This window comes from Heliangelus exortis, chromosome 2 (genome assembly GCF_036169615.1).
Source record: "Heliangelus exortis chromosome 2, bHelExo1.hap1, whole genome shotgun sequence".
Classification (NCBI taxonomy): domain Eukaryota; kingdom Metazoa; phylum Chordata; class Aves; order Apodiformes; family Trochilidae; genus Heliangelus; species Heliangelus exortis.
The window spans coordinates 109480039-109501687 of NC_092423.1; the positions used below are offsets into that span (position 1 = coordinate 109480039).

The 21649-nt window shown below is 41.3% G+C and overlaps 1 protein-coding gene across 1 annotated transcript in view; it reads left to right on the forward strand.

Moving 5' to 3' along the window:
- LOC139793184 (chloride channel protein C-like) overlaps positions 1-21649 on the forward strand; it is an 85905-nt gene that overhangs the window by 49686 nt on the left and 14570 nt on the right. Inside the window, exon 13 of the mRNA XM_071737514.1 lies at positions 17827-18006. Coding sequence (XP_071593615.1) covers positions 17827-18006 — 180 coding nt within the window. The remainder of the gene's footprint in view (positions 1-17826; positions 18007-21649) is intronic.

Below are 21649 nucleotides of genomic sequence, written 5' to 3' on the forward strand. Positions count from 1 at the left end.
ATTTGCTTATGCAGAGTGAAAGATTTGGTTAACTAGTACCTTGCTTACCATAGAAATACCACATAAATTTGGGTCCTTCTTCAACTGAAACTGAAAATCCTTTGGAAAGCAGTGCCTGGTTGGTAGCTGGGAGGGGAAAAGAGAAACTCAAGGAAATGCATGTTTTTTTGTTCTCAGCCCTGAGAAAGTTACTGTTAGAGAGAAACTGCGGATCTTCTTTTTCCCAGTTCTTCACCAGTGTTAAGGATTATCTTTATCTGATCATTTGTTGATTCCTTGTACAGGGCTGGATAACATCCCCAGGCAGAAGATGTGTTAGACACTGAACTGAGAAAACAGCCTTTATCTGAACAAGGCAGGGTGTGGCATTAAGGTCCAGATCCACAAAGGAATTTAACTCCTAAGTGCTGTGGAAATCAGTGGGTACATTAAGAAGCTAAATTATGTACATACTTACTGTGAAGACATCCCTGTAAATATTTATATATGAAGCTGGTGGAGGTGAGACCCAGATACTCAGTGGTGTTTCACTACCTAATTCATGTTTAAGCAATGGCATCTCTGGATGCTTTTCTTCTTATGGAGCAGAGGCTTGAGATTTTTTTTCTTAATACTCATTATATTTTTGGAACCTCACTGATCACCTGCCTATTGTATCCTGTGCCTGGGTGATGATGCTCCAAGCACAGCCCTATCTGGTACAAGGCTGCTACGCTGTGCCATGATTTCCAGCTACATTGCACACCACTGTAAACACCTCCCCATATAAAATCTGCTTCACTGGAGTACTGAAAGCTGCTGGCTGCCAGGGAATGTTCTTTAATGAGGGTAAGGAGTACTTCAACACATCTACAACTTGGCAACCCTTCCTGCTTTTTATAAGCTACTACACACTTCAGAGAGAAAATATCTTAGAGGCTACTTTTTAATGGGGCAAGTTTACTTAAGAGCTGAGTGGAGCTGGTGCCAGTAGTTCTGTTTTGTTCTAGCTTAGTATTAGCCTTGTCAAAGTTCTTATAGCATCTCCTGGGTGTTTCTGTATTGCATACCATATAAAGTTGGTTTTGGGAGCCAAGAATTTTTGCCTGAATATATATTATAGTGGCCTCATTATATTTTTTGAAAGTGTATCAGAGGTGGCCCTATATTAAAGATCCATAGAGCAAGGCATATATATGTATTTTTTTCTTTCTCCCTGTTAGTTTTGCCTTAGCTCACACCACAGACATTGGGTCCAGAGTTTGAGCCAGCCTGAGTTTGAGGGTTATTTGGGATCCAGGGTCCTGGTTTGGCCTGTTATAAAATTTGGGATAATTAGTGAACTTTTTGGTGAGGCTTTGGATTTTGAAGATCACCAGACTTTAAGCAAGGCAGGGAGGGGGAGGAGTAGAGGGTGTTTTTGATTTGGGCCTAGACTAGCAACTACATTAGGATTTCTTGCCTATCTTGCTGACACAAGTACTCATTCAAAGACAACTTACCAAGATGCATGTGGTGCATCCTGTCTCACCTCTTTGAGAAGATAGTGTGCTTCATGGCTGCTTGGTGCTTTCATCCTGTGAGGCATCATTAGGGGGTGGACTTGGCAATGTTTTTGCGTGAGAAGGCATCCAGCCCATCTTTTGTAGAGTGTTTGTGGTGGAAGCTGAATCCTGTTCTGGCTGCACAAAGGAAAAAATGGAGCTGCTGTATCAAGGCCATGCTTTGTCTGGGGAGAACTCTGGCTGCTACAGAAAAGATGGAGGGAAAGTGTTGAGATGTGGGTGAGATTTATTAAAATTACATTTGGACTTTAAGTTGCCTCTATATCAGGCTTAAGCAAACATGGCAAAGGACTTCTTTTAGTGCCTTCTTGCCTATTCTTCTGTGCTGGGTTTTGAGATTAGTGTGATCTTATTACTGAGAAGCAAATGCACCAGCAGTATTGGCCCTCTGGCAGAAGCACTGTGGCAGAGCCAGACGTCCCTCTATGTGCATGGAAGAACAGCCCAGCCTCACCTTGCTTATAAAATTGGGTTGGTGGTGCCCATGTGGGATGGGTGAAAGGACTTGCTCCCTCCTGCCCCTGCACCAGCTCCTGCAGACCTATTGGGAAGGTCCAGCCTGTCTCCTTTTGCAGTCCTTTACACCCCAGAAGAGGCTGATATGAGTTCACTTGATTGTGCTCAGGCCTTCACACTGGGCTTTGGCTCCAACTGGTCTAGAATTGCTCCTAAAAAAGCAAGTTGATGCACATGAGAGTGTGTGAAGAAGGCTGTCTTAATCAGAACGTGAATGGAAGGTGACCTTCCAGCTAGGCAAGAGTTACTGCCTGAATATTTGTTACCAATATAATTTTTGCTCTCTGACAGGTCGTGATGAACAAGGCTACTTAGCTTTGCTGTTTCCAGGAGATCTGATTGTTTCTCTTTACAGGATTTTGGTGACACTTAGCTCAGTGACACTTAGTGACCTACAAAATGACCTAGTGGCCCTTTTCAGTCTTAATCTTCAGAGACCAGAGGCACTGCTTTCTCAGAATTTTTCAACATAGAATCATAGAATGGTTTGAGTTAAAAAGGGACCTTAAAGTTAATTTGGTTCCAGCTCCCCCGCCATGGGCAGGGACACCTTCCTTTTGACCAGGTTGCTCAAAGTGCCATTGAACCTGGCCTTGAACTCCTCCAGTGAGGGGGCAGCCACAGCTTCTCTGGGCTACCTGTGCCAGTGTCTCACCACCTTCAGACACTAGAAGGCTGCTCTATGATCTCCCTGGGGTGTTCTCCAGTCTGAACAACCCTAACTCTCTCAGCCTATCTTCACAGGAGAGGTGTTCCAGCCCTGTGATAGTTTTCTAGACTTGCTCTAGCAACTCCATGTCCTTTTGCTGGATACTCCAGAACTGGTTTTAGTACTCCAGGTGGGGTCTCACAAGAGCAGAGTAGAAGAGGAGAAATCTTCTCCCTCAACCTGCTGGCCACACTTCTTTTGGTGCAGCTCAGGATACTTTTGTCTTTTCGGTCTGCAAGCATTGGCAGCTCAAGTTGACTTCTTATCAATCAACATCCCCGAGTCCCCCTCAGGGCTGTTCTCAGCCCATTTCCTGCCCAACCTGCAATGTTAAATTTGACCCCAAATTATAAATTTAATATGACGTGATTTCCATGTCCAAATTTTAGTAACATCTTTTAGGAAAAAAAAATTGCATGCAAACAGTAAAGTTGCATACATATTAATATTCAGATAAGGCAGGAAGAGAAAGGTTATATGGATAGAAGCAGAAGACTGAGGGGTGGCTGTTCTGGTTTTGGGTCTGCCCCATTTCCTTATGTTGTTTTGGTCAAACCAATTAATTTTGCAATCATCTCAGTTACAGAAGGGAAAATAGTGCCTACATACCATGTGTGGTTTTCAGTGTCTGTTGTCTTTGACTTGTATTGTCAAGCTCTTGAACAAAAGGCCTTTTGTGAAGGTAAAATTTCTTGTGAACTTCAGAAGATGATTTTTGACCTACTTTAGTTTTGACTGCTTAATGAAGCTACTACCTAACATGAATCAAAAGTACTTTGTTTATTTAGATTGGTAAAACCATATAAAGGTGCCCAAGATTCTGGTTGTGTTTCTGTTTATTTTTAGAGTTGAGCCTCAACAGATAAAACAAATTACTCTCCTCTTGCTACAATGAATACAAGCAGATACAGCCCTTCCTCCAGCCTAAAATAAACCTTTTCCACCCTTAGCTGTTCCCTTTCCTAAAATGTCCTGGATGGGAGCTTGAGCTAATGCTGTGCCCTCAAGGTGCAGAACTGCACTGACACAGAGCAGCGGAGGAGGACCAAGGGCTGATGGAAACCTGGCCAGTAGCATCCTCCTTGGATGGAAAGGGCTGGAGGCTGAGTAATAGCACATTGCTGACTGACTGCACTTGGAACTGTGTTGGTTGTTACTGCAGTCCTCATAACTCCATATATACAATAGAAGCATGAATACAGAAAAATAATGACAAAGATAGTGACGATGAGCCAAGAAGCTGTCTGACTGAAATCCTCGGAGGAGCTTGCAAATACTTTACTGTTTACACAGGACCTATATATTTGCACAATTATCTTTCCATGAGACCTAAAATGTTTTACACTGCAGTGGTTTTCAGGCTATAAGAAATTATACTAGCTGATCTGTCTGGAGAATGCAAGCTCAGCTTCTCTATCTGCCCATTTTTTCCATGAACAACTAAAGCTGGATTACAACCCACCTCTGAATTTGCAAAATGTAGGTGGGAAGTCCTACCCAGATTATGTACTGATTGTGATCACTGCATGCTAAAAAGAGAGCGTCTTGAATTTACAAGTGAATGTTGTACTCTAAATTATCAGGTAGATGCAGCTACATCATCTTTATTATTTTATTTTTTTATTTTTTATTTTTTTTTTTTACAGTTTGGAAGCAGTGAGAAAAATAGCTTTCTTATAATGAGATTTTCAACAGACACAAATTTATAAGAAGTTTTGGAAGACTGGGTTGGTGCATTTTGTCAAAACCTAGGGAGAAAGTTTGAAGGCATGAATAAGCAGATCAAATATAGTGAATTTAGAAGCAGCTATCCTGTTCCCCTGGTTTCTGTCACAAAACACTTCTCTTGTCCAAAGCAAGGTGCCTGAGTGTGTATGGGAATGTCATAGGATTGGCAGACATATTAAGCATACTTGTGCTTTGCCTGTGATAGTGAATGGGAACTTAATATGAGGTTCTGGTTCTTGCTGTGAGATCCATAGGTCCAGATCCTGTTGTATGACAGAGAAGTCTTTCCACAGATGTCTTCTTGACTTCCACAGCTTCTTGACTGATGCTGAGGGAGGGATGACAAATCCACTCCGACTTTCGGTGTGTTTCCCATTTCTGGAGAATCCCATGGAACTGAGAAGTGGCTTCTGCACACTTTCTGCAGAAGGAAAGGCCCTGAAGCAGCATCTGGAACTAATCACCTGTGTTTCACAGCTCACTGGTGGGCAGCAAATGAGCCTCCCCGGCTCCTACAGACCCTTATGTAAACCATCCACACAGCCACTTCCAGCTCCAGGAAACTTGAAACAGCTTCTGCTGGCCCAGAGAGGAGGAGACTGACTCTCTTTTGGCTCACCTGGGAGGACAGGCTGCCTGCTGCCCAAACAGGTACCACCACAGCCTTCAGATGTGGTAGGGCACAGGTGGAGCATGCACATACACATCCAGACATCGGATGGGGTATTACACTAATTGTTTAAGGCTGCTCTGGTGTCTGGCCACCGTTTGGGAGGTACTGACAGTTTCCATTTAAAGTCAGCCAAGCTCATCAGAAAGCCAGCTGTGCTGGCAGAGCAGCAGATCTCATGAAGATGTCACTGAACAACTGTTTGAACTCATTCAATGAATGGTGGGTCTGACTCGAAGCAGCTGAAATCCTCTGGGGGTCTTTGCTGGATATGGGAATACAGATATCTTTTTGTGTAAGAGTTGGACACCTTAGCATTCCCAAGTTACATGTAAGGATATCATCTTCATTCTGGCACTGGGGACTGATTCCAAGTTCACCTGAAGCTGAAATTAATTCCCTTTGCTGTTCACGTGTCACTCCTTGGTTTTTTATTTTTGTTTTTTTGTTCTGTTTCTGTGACTGTTGCTACATCCTCATAAATATTAGTAGTTTGTCACAGTGGCTGCCCTGATGGAAAGAATTATTTACCAAGAGGAAGCAGATGACACAAAATACTATAATGAATTTCAGCATGTTTGAGAAATGAAATAGTCTTTTTAGAAATAACGCCAGTTTTGCAAAGCCATTGAATGCTGTTTCACACGATCACAAGGGAGGCTTGTACTTCAGTACACTGAGTATATACAAAGCCACAGCACAAGTAAGGCAAAAAAAAAAAAAAGGTACAGAATTGAAGTAGTTTAATAAAAAAAGCTGTAAAGCCATGAGGATAGTTTTACTAACTGCTGCCATTCAGTACATAGAGTTGTGACAGTAGGTGAGTGGGAAGTGAAAGTGACAGCAGATGGAAAAAAACTGAGGAAGCTGATTTGTAGTGTTGGGGATCAGGAAGCAAGAGAGAAAGCAAGTCAGACATACAAAATCCATTAGCAGAATTTTGGGGTGCATATGTTGACTGTGTTTCATTATAAATACATTGTCAGGCGCGGAGAGATCACCACTCATTTTCTGGAAGAGCAGAAAAGTAATACTAACATTCCTGATCTTATTTTCAACTGGATGCAAGTATACACATACTCTCCACTTGTGGTGGGTGGGTCCTTGCTATAATGTCATAACCTAGGAAAAATGTATTGCACATGAGCAGGGAGTTAATTAACTGTAGTTTGTTTTTTTTTTTTTTTCCCTAATTATAAATATATATATATATAGCATATGTGTGTATACAAGAAGCAGAGGAACCAAAGTGATGGGGGTGAATGGAAACAGGTCCCTCTGCAGGGTGGCAGGCAAATCCCTTCCTGTCCTCTCTCCCCCCTTCCCAGGTGCCCCTGCACAATAGATAGAGGGCACTGCAACTGGAGGACCTGCCTGGTGAGGATGCTGATAAAAGTTCATCCAAGGAGTTGCCAAGGCAAACAGCCTCATGCATTAGGACTGCTCCTTTAAGAAAATAAAAGGAGGGTAATTGTTGTAGGGGATTCCACCCTTGAGGGAACAGAGGGCCTGGTGTGCCAGCCAGACCCATCCCATAGGGAAGTCTGCTGTTTCCTTGGGGATCAGGTCAGAGATGTTACCAGGAAGCTCCCAGATCTGGTAAGACCCTCTGAAAAAAATCCAAAATTCAATCTATGGCACCAGCCTCTAAGTGGATCAGGTGTGCTTTCCTATTCCTTTCAGCATTCTGAAATGGGCTTTTTTAGCACTCCCATGGGCTAAGGCTCTGCAAGGAAAGGGAGCTCAAGAAAGTTGGTCAGTTTTTAAATACCACCTTCAATCTCAAGTTAGGTGCACTCCTTTGAGTAAAAGATTGGGTAGAGGTGGTAAGAGACCTGCATGGATCAGCAAGGAGCTTCTAAAGTCTCATGGAAGAAAGAAAATTAGAGCTTATGTAAGAAGGGACTTGTCACTTGGGAGAATTATGGGGATGTTGTCAGAGAATGTTGGAAGGCAAGAAAGGCCAAAGCCCTCTTAGAACTAAAACTGGCAAAGGAAGTAAAATGAAATGAGAAGAGCTTCTTCGAACATATCAGTAGTAAAAGGAAGAATAGAGAAAGTGTGGGCCCACTGCTGGATGGGGCAGGGGCCTTGATAACAGAGGATGCAGAGAAGGCAGAGTTTCTGGATGTCTCCTTTGCTTCAGTCTTTACTCCTATGACCAGACCTTGTGAACTCCAGACCCTGAATTTAAGAGAGAAAGCCTGGAGGAGGGAATACTCACCACTGGTCAATGAAGGCTGGGTTAGAGATCAGTTGTACAAATGGAATATACACAAGTCCTTGGGCTCTGATGGGATGCACCCAAGAGTGCTGAGAGAGCTGGCTGATGTTATTGCCCTACCACTTCCCATCATTTTTGAGAGATCATGGCAAACAGGAGAGGTGCCTGAGGACTGGAGGAAAGTCAGAATCACTCCAGACTTCAAAAAGGGCAAGAAGAAAGATCCAGGCAATTACAGACCAGTCAGCCACACCTCCAACATTGGAAAAATGATGGAGTGGCTCGTTCTGGAGGTCATCTCTAAGCACATGGAAGAGGGGAAGGTTATCAGGAGTAGTCAGCATGAATTTACCAAGGGAAAATCATGCTTGACTAATCTGAATCTTCTATGATTAGCAAGATTTGACACAGTCTCCCGTAACATCCTCTTGAGTAAGCTCAGGAAGTGTGGGATAGAAGAATGGACAATGAGATGGATTAAGAAGTGGTTACACAATAGAGCCCAAAGAGGGGTGATCAATGGTGCAGAGTCCAGCTGGAGACCTGTGACTGGTGGAGTCCCCCAGGGATCAGTGCTGGGTCCAGTCCTGTTCAACATCTTTATCAATGACCTTGATGATGGGACAGAGTCTTCTAAGCAAAATTGCTGATGACACAAACCTGGGAGGAGTGGCTGACACCCCAGAAGGCTGTGCTGACATTCAAAGGGACCTGGACTGCCCAGAGAGCTGGGCAGGGAAAAATTCAATGAATTACAAGGATAAGTGTAAGGTCTTGTATCTGGGAAAGAACAACCCCATGGATCAGTATAAGCTGAGGACTGACCTCTTACAGAGCAACACAGAGAAAAGTGACCTGGGAATTCTAGTGGACAGAAGGATGAGCATGAGCCAGCAATGTATCCTTGTTGGCATAAGGCCAATGGCATCCTGGGGTGCATTAGAAGGGGGGTGGTTAGTAGGTGGAGAGAGGTTCTCCTCCCCCTCTACTCTGCCCTGGTGCAGCTGCATCTGGAATATTGTGTCCAGTTCTGGGGCCCTCAGTTTACAGAAGGACAGGGAACTGCTTAGGAGAGTCCAGTGCAGAGCCACAAAGATGATTAAGGGAGTGGAAAATCTCCCTTATGAGGAAAGGCTGAGGGAGCTGGGGCTCTTCAGCTTGGAGGAGACTGAGGGGTAACCTCACCAATGTTTGTGAAAGGGTGAGTATCAGAAGGATGGAGCCAGGCTCTTCTCAGTGATGACCAATGATAGGACAAGGGGTAATGGATGCAAATTGGAGCATAGGAGGTTCTGTGTAAATATAAGAAAAAGCTTTTTTACTGTGAGGGTGACAGAGCACTGGAACAGGCTGCCCAGTGAGGTCACAGAGCCTCCTTCTCTGGAGACGTTCAAATCACCTGGACATGTTCCTGTGTGACCTACACAAGGTGGTACTGCTCTGGCAGGGGGTTTGGACTTGATGATCTCTTGAGGTTCCTTCCGACCCCTAACACTCTGTGATTTCTGTGATATGTAGAAAGTTTTATCTTACAGTATTTTTGTAAGAAATTAATTATGGTTCCCAATGTGTTTGTAATGTAAGAAATGATGTAGCTTTATTTTAGAAATGGGAATGATGGATTTTGAGGGGTTAAATGCCTTTCACAAGGAAGTTGATTGTACAGCTGTAATGAGAAATGCCTTTTCTTGAAATCCTGGTTTTAAGTGTCAAAAACATCTATTTACTGGGCTTGGAACAGGATATAATCTGTATCTCCAGATACCAAAATATTATGTTTTAATAACCTGGCTATATCTTCCACTAGAAAGTGCCTAGGGCCTGAGCAATTTGAAATATTTTCATTTTTTTTCCCTATCCATACTAATTTAGTTTACTCATTTTGTAATCCATTAGACCTAAATCTCTGTATATCATTTGGACTAAAAGGTCATCTGGTAATCTGTGTCTGATTATTAAAGCATATATTGCTGTCACTGTCTATTTCCAAACATTTTAGAGCCAATATTTCTAATATACTACTTGGTGCTTCCTTGGACCAGGCAGAGTGGAAAAGCTAAGGTGGCTGGTACAGTACATGAGGGTGGAGGCTCTGAATGAAGCTTTCATAAAAACTGTTTCAAAGCAGCTTTCCTCTCCCTTTTCCAATTTGGATTAGGTTTTTTGGCGTGTATTTGCAAGAAACTCATCATGTCATTGCATTCAAACTGCAAGAGACAGCTTAGAGTTTTGTGAATTTCCCTTGGAAAATGATGTATTTCCCTTCTGCAGTGATGTATACAGAAAACATGCATTTCCCTGTTTCTCTAATTAATAAGCAAGATCACAAGGTCCTTATTTTAGGGATCAATTTACTTACTTCTTTCACTTTATTCCTATGGAAGTGTGTTTGAAATATTTCTTTGAATTTAATAGCTTGTACTGGTGTCGCTTTGACAAATTGCTTTCTTTGGCTCTGGTTGGTTATAAAGCAAAGGGTAGATGGATTTAACACAAGCTTAACACTTTTTTTTTTTTTTTTTTTTTTTTTTTTTTTTTTTTTTTAAGGAAAAGATTCCTACAGGGCCAGACAATAATTTGGAAAATACAAGGATAGCTGAATTATTCTCATTCTAAAGACAATAACAACAATAAGTAGTATGTCCACTAGAGTTAACCCATTAGACATCAAGATGGATAATCTGTCTTTGGATCTTTCTGTGTACATTTTTACTCATTCATATGTGTTCTGTGTACATTTTACTCATTCATATGTGTTCCCTCTGTTCCATCTGTTGGACACCACCCTTCAGTGGCCATGGTGCAGTGCCTTGTGTTGGACTTGCAGTGCTGTCAATATGTGTATAATAAGGGCTGAGAGCAGACCCATGCCAGGCAGCTGCTTGTTCAGACAAAGACATTTCCACACCTACTACTCATCACATGGAGAAAAATGCAGAGTTCTGAATAAAAACACCAGGTGAGTTTAGATGCCTTCAGGTTTGTGGGGAAGTAGTGAGCAGGCACTATCAATAGCTCTAAATATTTAGGTGCCTGTACACACCTTAATACTGACCTAGCTAAACTGGTAAATTTTTTTGCTTTCTGACTTGCTCTGTAAAAACTAAGTCAAAAGCTATAATCTTTATGTTTTTACCCTGTTTCATAGATATTAAGTTGCTGTTTGAGTAATTCCAGCTGTGGATCCACTCACATGATGTTTTTACCTGTTGATCCCAAGGTGTCATACACAACTTAATTGATTTTTTTTTAAGGCTAAAAGCCCTTATCTAAACAGCTACATCCAGGCAAACTGGGTAGAAGCTGATATTTTTTAAACTTGGTATTATTTTACACTGACAGTGCTGGTGGGAAAAACTTCATAAGGAATAAGGGAACACAGAAGCAAGATCTTGGCAGAACCCCTCCCAACATATCCTTCTTTACCCCAAATCCATTTTTCCAAAACACAAAGGCTTTCTTATCTGTTTCCTTCATTATTTTTTTTTTGTTCTGCAATTTTTCAAGCATTAGAGAGGGACAGTTTCCCAGGAGATTATGAGACCATGTGGAAACCCATTTGTCTTTAACATACAGTAGTTGCTAAACATAAATAACTTTCAAATCCTCTCTGGGAAAGAAGTGACAGAGACATTCAGCTAACCCAAACAACACATTTCACAGTAAGTGCTGTACTATCAAGAGGCCTTTAGACAAAATAGCCAAATGTCCCCTCATTTAAGGATATTGAGGGAGCCAGGACCAGGGAATGATGGGAAGCTTGTCATCTTACAGTCAATATAAATATTTGTAGATATACTGAACGGAGACTGAACTCTGCAAAACTTTTGGCTCACGATTTAACTAGAAGAATTTCTCACTCAGTTAAGTGTTCATCTAAAGCAGTGATAGCAAGGAGCTGTAGGCTTTGTCTGCCATGCAAAGTTCCATTGGAAACTGATTTTGAATAGATCTAATAAAACAAAAGCACATCACTAGCATGCATAAGCTTACATCAATGCACACAGTGATTTTATTACGATAATTTAACTTTAAATCAGTTTAAATGTGTCTGCTTCTGGGGTTAGCACTGAGTGGAGCAAATACATTTTAAAATTAATTTAAGTGGTGTCCTTTTCCAGTGTAAGAATGTTTTATAGAGCTTTTTGTTTCCATTTATTGATCTCTGTGGTATTCTGTGAGAGTACTCAAAGAACCATTTTTTTCACAGAATACACTAGCAAAACTACTGAATTCAGTCATCTGCACATGATTAACATTTCTGTGGTACATATATACTATTCCATTATGTAGTGAGATCAATACTGGCATTTAACTTTTGGATACACTTTTTCATTGTTGGCTTTTACCAAATGTCCTGTTGAAAAGAAAATGGGTGGACCTGTGAAAAGAATGTAGAAATATCTTTTTCATAACTTTTAAAGGAAAAATATAAATTTGATTTTAATGTAAACAGCTTCCTGCAATGTTGTGAGTTTATTCACAGTGCGGTTTCTTTAAAGATGATAGAGAGGCTGAAAGCTACCATGAATAACCTGTACTTATAATGTAGTAGCAGCTACCAGGCTTCATAGCAGCGTGGCTGGTTCTGCAGTAGAATGAAAATGTCATAGAATCATAGAATAGTTTTGGTTGAAAAAGACCTTTAAGAGCATCAAGTCTGACTGTAAATCCACCACTGCCAAATCCACCACTAAACCATGTTCCTGAGCAGCACATCTACATGTTTTTTTTTAAATACCTCCAGGGATGGTGGCTCCACCACATACCTAGGCAGCCTGTTCTAGTGCTTGACAAGCCTTTCAGGGACAGGTTTTTTCCTAATACCTAACCTAAACCTCACTTGGCACAACTTGAGGCCGTTTCTCCTTGTTCTATCACTTGTTACTTGTGAGAAGAGACCCACACCCACCTCACTACAACCTCCTTTCAGATAGTGGTAGAGAAAGACAGGGGCTCCCCTTAGCCTACTTTACTCCAGGCTAAACAACCTCAGTTCCTTCAGCTGCTCCTCACAAGATTTGTGCTTCTAGATTTGTGCTTATTTAGGAAATAATTCTGTTCATCTTTTCTGGCCAAATGAAGTGTAATTAAAACCCCCCACCAGTCTTAGAAAATGCATGAATAGTAGGACCTCTAATACTTGGGGCATTACACAGGCAAATAATTTTAATGAAGTCTGACCTGATAATGTTCCCTTAAGCTAAGCAGCCTGCCCCCCTCAACTGTTCAGAGTCCTGACCATGCTCAGACAAAAAATCACCGCAAGCATTAAGCAAACCCCAAAACAGCCTCCTGAGAACTGTTTATACAAGAAGTGGCGGCCAGTCAGGACAATAAAACAATGGTTTACAAGAAGTCCAAATAAAACCTACAGCTGTCCTGAGCAGGATGGCTTGTGGCAAGCCAATGGGTAAACATTCTCAATGCAGAAAGAGGAGGATGGGAGGACTGTTAGAAAAGCTGAGGGCAAGTCTGTGAATAAATAAATCCAAGGAAGCAGCATTGCCTGGTTTCTCATGCACCTTGGTCCTTGGACTGTGTTTGAGTTAGGATTATACTTCTCTCCCACTCCTCTCTACATCCTTTTAATCACATAGAACTTGCATAAAATATAGAGTCAACCCTATTAGAAGAAAGGTTCTCTTGTACTGCTTGTTGTGTAAGGAAACCTCCATGTTATGACTAGATCTGTTATGGTTAGATCTTTAACAATTTATTTCACTGGGAAAACTTCCATTGGATTTAATAGCAAGAGGGCCCAAACTACATTTTCATGAATCATTTCAAGACAGTTTACCATGCAGGGATACTGGCTTCTTACCAAATAACTGTCTTATTTAGGTCATAAGGCAGATTGTCTTCATTCCATGTTGTATCCAGTCTCATGGATGTGCTTATGAAAGGAACCTGAAACCTGGATATTATAACTTCGGTGAAATAGCCCTAATACTCTAATACATTATGCTACTGTAGTGAATTACATTTTGGGGAGAAAATGTTCTCACAGTCCTGTAAAAGAAAAATTTCCACTAGATCTATTTTAGCTGTGTAGCTACAGTTCTGTAGCTGTAGCTTGAGGTAAACCTAACCATGTGAGGAAGATCTACTTGATAAAATCCAAGTACCTCTCATTTTTCCATACAAAAATGCATTTTCAAATTGTAAATGAAATGTCCTTGCTTGAAAATGAGGGCTTTGTTGTATAACCATGAGAGTGCAGCAGCAGTGGCATTCATCAGCTAAGTGAAATGTCCTTGGGAGGCACCTGGCCATGATCATTGTTGTGCAGGAGAAGGGACCCACCAAGGGTAGATTATTGTGCATGTAGGTGCCTGGGATAATTTTTTATGCTCATGTTCACTGTCTGTACTCTCCTCCTGGCTTTTCTGTGATTTTCCTTTGCCATCTTTGGATCTCTGCTGCTGCTGAAAGGCTGGTCCTCATAAAGGTGTGTTAAGCACCCACTGAACAACAGCCTGAATCCCCAGCTACACAGAAGAAGTTGCATCAGGATACCAGGGTAGGTTGTGGGTGTCAAATGCTGAGTGCCATGATGGGGAAGGCTGGAGACCTGTCACTCCTAGCAGTAAGAAAATGGCTCCTTCTCCACTTTCAAGTCTGCAGCTGCAGAATTGGCTTAGTGCTCTGGAAGCAGATGGAGGACACATGATTTAGTAACAACACCCATAAGTAACACATTGAACACCTTGTTTGTCTCTGTCTACCAACAAGGACTTCCACATCTCTGGTTTTAGTGTAAGACTTCAAAAACTACCAGCAATAGCTAAGGACTGAGTGAGGAATTAATTGTGAAAAGCTGAGCCATGTGAGTCTGAAGTCTATGAGACCAGATAGGTTACATCTAAGGATGCTGAGAGATGTGGCCAATGTGCTTGCAAGGCTGCTATCTTATCTTTGAAAGATTATGAAGACTGGGGGAGATTCCCAACGATGGCAGAATGGCAAGTGTTGTGCCTCTGATCAAGAAAGGCAAAAAACTTCAGCCTAGAAAACTACCAGCTGCATTCTAGAAAATACCATAGCCTTGAGGATATCATGAAGCGATTAAGAAATGGGCTAAGGTAGATCACAACCATACTTGGAGCTAAATAATCAAGCAGTTTTACCTACTTCTGACTTACTGATTGACTGACTATTATCTAACACAGCCCAGCCCCTTTGGCAGGTGGCCACACATAGTTTCCTGAAGGTTGCTTTGGATGTCAGTGTATAGGGTTAACCTCTCATGTCTGTCCTGAGCCACGTTTGAACAAGTCAGTCACCCTTACTTCTATTACTGGGAAAATCATTCCTCTTGAAACAGGTTTCTGGGCACATAAAGGAGAAGGTGGTTATCAGGAACAGTCAGCATGGACTGACCAAATGTGAACCATGCCTGACTTATCTGATTGCCTTCTATGCAGAAATGAGTGGTTTTGTGGATGTGGGGAGAGCAGTAGATGTCATTTACCTTGACTTTAGCAAGGCTTTTGACACTGTCAGCATCATGTTGTTGCATCCAAGATAAGATGTGTCTGAGCAACCAGATGGTAAAATAAATGGTTGGGTGGTTGAGCTTAGAGTGAGGTGGTTAATGGACCATACACTGCCTGGAGGCCTAACAAGTGGAGCACTGCCCTGTCTGTCCCTGGCTGAACGTTTTCATTAAAAGATTTGGAAGAGACAACGAAGTGTACTTTCAACACAACTGCAAATGTTGCCAAACTGGGATGGTGAGGGCTAGAACACTTGCACTTGCCTTTGAAGGCACCTAATACTGTGCCTGCTCCACCTGCCCCCCCCCTTCTGTAACTACTGGAGAGCATCTTGAGAAGGTGGATCCATAGCCTTCCCAGTGGTGTATGGTGAGAGGAGAGGAAACAACGGGCACAAGTTGATACAAGAGATGTTTATACTGGTTATGAAGAAATATCCTTTTCACCTTGAGGACAATGGGGAAATGGCACAGGCTGCCCAGGCTGGTTGCACAGCCTCCATCCTTGGAGGTTCCTGAGACCTGGCTCGAGAAAGGCCAAGAACATGTCTTGAGCTCATGGTTGAGTCTAATGTCCATGAGGGTTGGACTAGAGAACTTCTGAGGTCCCTTCTGACTTGAACAATCCTTGATTTTTATGATCCTACAGATATAACTCTGTTTTATTTTGGTGTTTTTCTGAGAAACAATATAGTGATAATGGCTTCCTTTAGCCAGTTTTTAAAAGATGTTTGGCCTTGTAACTGTCTTTCATAAAACAACTCTTTTGCTTGCTTTTGTCCTTCAACCCCAAAGCAAGGTTATTCTTTACAGCAACAGGAAGAAGACTAATTGAAAGAAATGTCACTGACAATGAACAGTAAATCAGTGCCAGTCCTTAATGTGTTCTTGCACCTGAAAAGGGGGACTGATGATAACTCATGGTCTACAGTTAGTTACTGTATACAAGACAGACACTTTACAACTCCAGTGAAAGCCAAGATCACAACCGTATAACGAGCTATTACTCACTTTCATGCAAAAGACTGATTTGACAAAACCTAAGAATGTTTCATGGGCATCTGTAATAATGTAGAATATTTGCTTTCTGTGCAACAGAACAAAACTGTAAAGTTGTGAAGATGGAAAACCTATGTGCTGCTGAGAAAGACACTCTAGAAAGTGCTGGAATGCAACAGTATTCACGTTGCTATTATTTAAAGATCATTCAGGGTTTGCACATATTTAATGTAATTCAGGAAGTAGCTATAACCATTAATCATGTTTTCACATTGTGTCCACTCTGCCAGCTACAGTACTTTCAATAGTAATAAAGTATATAGTATTTCTAGACAAAGCTTAAGGAAGGCAAATACAGATTTTTATCTGGCCTATGGAGATGGAGAAGAGGCAGAAGGTAAACAGGAATCTACTCATTTAGGAAAAATAAAATTTCCATTTGAATGTTTTACCCAACAAACAGCCACAGCAGCATAGTTCTGACAGCAACTTCTCTTGAGCAGCATCTGTGGTTCCCACTGAGTTCCATCATTTGTGCTGCCTCAACTGGTAGCACTCAGTGAGAAGAATAATGAAGAAATTTCTCTCTTTGGGATTTTTTGGGTTTTGTTTTCACTAGCTGATTCTACATTCTGCTCTCAGCCATTTTGATTTGTAAGGTAAACTGCTACTCTTTTTAGCTCAGAAGGAAAACGTGGTTCAGATAGGTAAATTTTTCTGTAAGTTTGGTGTCCTGGTCCCTTGTAACATGGACTTGTAATCCAGATGGTGTTTCAAATTTTCATTGTCCATGGTCTGCTTCATATAACTGGGGATGGTATGACATGATGCAACACATATAACTGTTCATTTTCAGGATTTACTTGAATCCACCCAAGTTCGAAAGAGGAAGAAGAAACTTGTTTCACAGCTGTGTAGGTGCCATGTATGTGCTGCACTGTCTTCTCAGTTCATTAAGTCGTGGGCAGGTGGTCACATCACAAACCATCAGAGTAACTGCCTTGCAAAAATAACCCTGTGTCTCTCTGGAGGGAGGACAATAATGAACAGCATATGGATAGGGTTGCTTTTACCACAGGGATGAAAGGTACATTGGTAAAACAGGATGTGGGCAAATTTATGCTCCAGTTGACTCTGTAGTTTGTGTCAGTCTGCCTCTGAACAGGGGATTCTGGCTTATGGTGTGTCCAGATGACAGTCAGAGTAATTAAAAGTCTTTTTTAAAAGCAGAAAATATGAAAGGAGCTTAAAGCTAGAGCAGTTCATTGACTTGTCAGTTATCAGAATCTGACCTACTCTAATTCCATAGAAACTTCTGCTAAATTTTGCAGGAAGTATTTTTTTTTAATTTTTTTTTTTTCCCATTTCACCTTACTGTCAGAAATACTGGGTACCTACATTTTTCTGTTTTGGGTGTTTGTATTTCTTGAAACTGCCTAGAAACTGAAAAACATTAGAAAATACTGGAAAATCAGTATGTCTTTGAAAGCGCTATCTTCCTAGCAGCTACTGCTGCTGCACAGAAAAACTACACTATAAACCTGAATTTCTCTGAGTGCTTAACTTTAAACTACTTGATATCAGCTAGAATTCCAGAGGATTTGAGCCCAGATTAGAAATGTGAAAAGTCATGCAAATTGATAAATGAGCCTTACAATATCCTGTCTAGGATGACCATGTCATACATATGGTTGAATTTATCATGTATCTCACACAAAGAAACCAGTGCTTGATAAGCAGTTTTATTGGGTAATTGCCTTTTTTTTTCTTTTCTTTTTAATTTTTCACTTATAAATAAATCTGCAAATAAAGCAGATAGGTTCTCATCTTGAAGTAATTTGCTAACACATTATAAACTCGTCAAATGCTAACGTGGTAGAGTACGCCCCATTTCCTGTTTACTGAATAATCCTCTGGCTGCCTGCTTTGTGTCTTCAGGTTGAACCTGGAATTGTTCTCTGCCAGGGATGTCATGGAGCCTGGAGTCAGAGTCCTACACCTGAAGGAAAACATTGCCTCCCTGGCTCAGCTTCTTGCAAGTACAAACCATGGCGGATTCCCAGTGGTTTGCAGGCCCAAGCCAGGCCATGCAGAAGTGTTCCAGGGAACTATTAAAAGGTAAAAAATGAAATCAAAATGATGTCATGTGATGTTTCTGGACGTTTTTCTTTTTTCTTTAAGCATCTGTTGTTTGGGATGGATGTTAAACTTGCTCCTATTTTCTTTAGCATGAACAGCAGGTGTCCTTCAGAGAAAGCAAGGACGTCTCTCTAGGTCCTTTCTAACACAAGGTTATCTGCTGCATCAGGGATTTGTTGAAAGAGAACCAATGAAATGGTCACATGGGAACTGAATGAAAAAGGAAAATTGTCCCTCAGAGCCTTACAGGTTCAGTGAAACAGTTATTTAAAGGGATTTGAGTCATGAAGTGTCCCATGCCAAGTCAAAGCTGGCCTGCTCCTTCACAATTTTTTCATTTTATTAGTGTATGCTTTTACAGGAAATGAGTTAACATAAATCATATCATAGATGAGATAAGCAACAAAGTCACTGGAAGTAACGTGCTAGGGTAAACAAGAATTAGACTGAAGGAATCCTTGCCATACGGGGGACTCCAAAAGGGCATAATAAAATCTCCTTAAAATCCCCTGATAAATGAAGTATTTATGGTACTGTATTTCACAAGACTACAAAAGTGGATTCATCCTTTCAGGAAGGTGTCTTAAGACTTTCCTTTGAGTTGTGGGTCATGAGGGGGAGAGGCATTGACTTAATTTCCAACTTGATTATCCTAGAGGAAAGGAGGAGATGTGTATGCAACTCTTACTGCACAGGAGTTCTCACAGCAGAGCCCCATGAATTATGCTTCTAATAACTGCAATGCAAACATATGCCCAATGGTGTATTGTAATGTCATCATCTTTCATATTTTGCATGGTACCTTTTGGCCTGAATGACCACAGAATTCTTACATCTTTTCCTGTAGAGAATTTTTTAAATCCACTTCTGGTTTAATGCCTCAACTGTGTGGCAGCTGGGGGCTATCTGTGAGCAAACAAGAATAAAAGTATTTTCTTCTGTTGATCTGGATGGGAAAAAATATTATTCTGTGCATCATCAGTGAAAATTTGGTTAGGACTTACCTGTTTGTTTGCTTTATAACAAGTTTTCAAGGATGAACCGCTGGTGGCTGGATCACAGGAACTTATAGCAGTGAGGTCAGCTGTTCTTTTGGATCTGTGAACTTGCTTCATTGACAAGAAAAACATTGTTTGAATCTTTTAGGAAGATAAATGTCTGCTTGAAATGAGAACTGCACAGTGAAAGTTACACAGGTTGCGGTGACTTGCAGGAGTAACATAAAAAATAGAGGATATACTTGTACGTGATACGTATTCCTGTTCTCTCATAGTGATGCTATCATAAATATTATTAATAAGAAATGTGCAAAAGCATTAAAATGTAAATTTCTGAGTGATATTCTCCAGTGTCCACCAATGTGAAGGTAGTATATAGCATAAACTAATGTGCTTTTAGCCCTCAGCTGTCCAAGGCAATACAACTAGAAAGCACACAAACAACTGATACAGCCAGATTTCCTTTTAAATTCAATTTATAGCCTCATCATTTCCTTATTAATTCACCAAATCACTTTGCTGTGAGCATCCCAAGCTGCTGAGGAGTATGCTGAGTTTATGCAAAGACTGTTGTGCTTTTTAATGCAGAGCAGAGTGGTGTGGGAACAAGGAAAAAGGGGGATGGAAGGCTGATCATTAGCACATCCCAAAGAGAGGTGCCTTAAGAGAAAGGCTGGTGCTTCCTGACCATTCTCGTAGGCTTGTGGTTTGCTTCATTCCCAGAGCTCTTTTATGGTACATTCTGTTAGAGCTTCAAAAAGGATGAATGAAAAACTTTGTTTCCCTGTCACTTTCAGCATAAATGAGCTGTTGTTAGACTGTTTTGGGTAAAACCAAGATAATCTTCTAAGTGGTTGACAAAAAAACAGCAAATGGCTTTTTTTATTTTTTTTTTTTTTTTTTTTTTTTTGCAAATCAGTTAGTCACTCCAATGAAACCCATACAGAGAAGGAAGCAAACACTGCATTTGGGGGTGCTCTGGTGACTCCCCTTCTTGTCTCAGTGCATGATCAACAGCCTGAGAACTTAGGTGATGAGCTGTGTGTGCCTTGTCCCCAGAAGGGACCGTGGGTGACTTTGCTGCTTGGCATTTCTCACCAATACTGGGAAGGGAATGTTCTGCAGCCACCCTCTGAAACAAACCTCCAAAAATGTGATGTGTCATGGAATTAGTGTATTCATAACCATAAGTAGTTAAGATTCAGGTTTTCCATCTCACTCATAAGATTACAGCTCTTGCAGCACGTAACTACTAAGACCAAGAGGAGAAATTCTGTGAACTCCTTAAAGGAGAAGGGTGCTGCTCAACCTCTTACCCTGTGACTTCCAATACCAACCCATGTGGAAGTGGCATGGCCACAGGCAGAAAAATGATAAGTTATTTTTCCATCTTACACATAAAAAATGTTATATATATAAAAAATGGAGGAGATGTAGCTTGCCTGGAATGTTTTTAAGGAGGTATATTAAGGAAAATGCAAGAATAATTGCCATGATCTTTTTTTTGAGAGTTGCCTTGGTCATTATTATTGATTCTTGGCATTTTTTTTTCTTTTTTTTTTTTTCCCTAGTACAAAAATGTCGGTACTGGTTAAAAAAGGGGGGAACAAGCTAAGGAAGGGAAAGAGTGAAACTATCTGCTAAGTTTGCACGAAGACAGCAGCAGCTCATTTTTTGATACTGTTTCTCATTTATATGTGTTTCTGTACTTTTTCTTCTTGTGAAATAGTCATGGATGAAACATTGTAAATTTGGACTGAATACGAAAGTTACTCAGTACCTGCCCACACTTGGAAACTGTACTGATGAGAGTTGCTGTGCAAGGACAAGAAGTTGCTGTGTTTTGTAATACATATGAACGATTCTGACCCTTTGAAGAGGGAAGGTCAATGTCAGTACTTACAAAAGCAAGGACTGTGGCCAAGCAGTGTTGGCTGGGGCCTACAAATGCCCCTCCATGCTGGACTTTAATAAACACACAGATATTCCAATTCTTTTCACTCCCTCCTCCCCTCCCAAACAGTCCCCCCTAATTTTTCCAGATCTCCTTCATGGGGACAGATTTTTCTCCAGCTCTTTGTGATCTGGATGGTTATCCACTGGGAATGAAGATGAGATAACCAAAGAGGGCTTTACACGGGTCACCTAAATCTGCAGCTCTTATCTTGTCCAGATGAGTAAGCAGTAGGGACTAAACCCAAAAGCAGCTACTAAAGAAAACTTCTTGGCTTAAAAATTGTTCAAGAGGAAGCAAACTGTAGCTGGGAAGTGAGTTTCCAAAACAAAGATCTCCTCAGAGAAATACTTTTGACACTTTGCCATAGGCAGAGCTCTGTGCGTGCCTGGGAAACCCTCGCAGAATTCAGCTTGAGGAACGTGTGGCTGGTCAGCTCGATGCACAGCACTGATGGGGGTGATTGGCTTTATGTTTGCAACCCACAGGGTTGAGGGACTGACTTCCCCCTTTCGTTTCTCCCACAGTGAGGATGCTGCTTGTACATCAAAATAACACAAGCTCTTCTTTTGTAACTCAGCTGAAATGTCTCCTCTGTCTGCCCCGAGCGACTGCAGGAAAGGAGATGGGATTTTATCAATCTGTTAGCCCAGAGTCTGCTGAGAGCTGT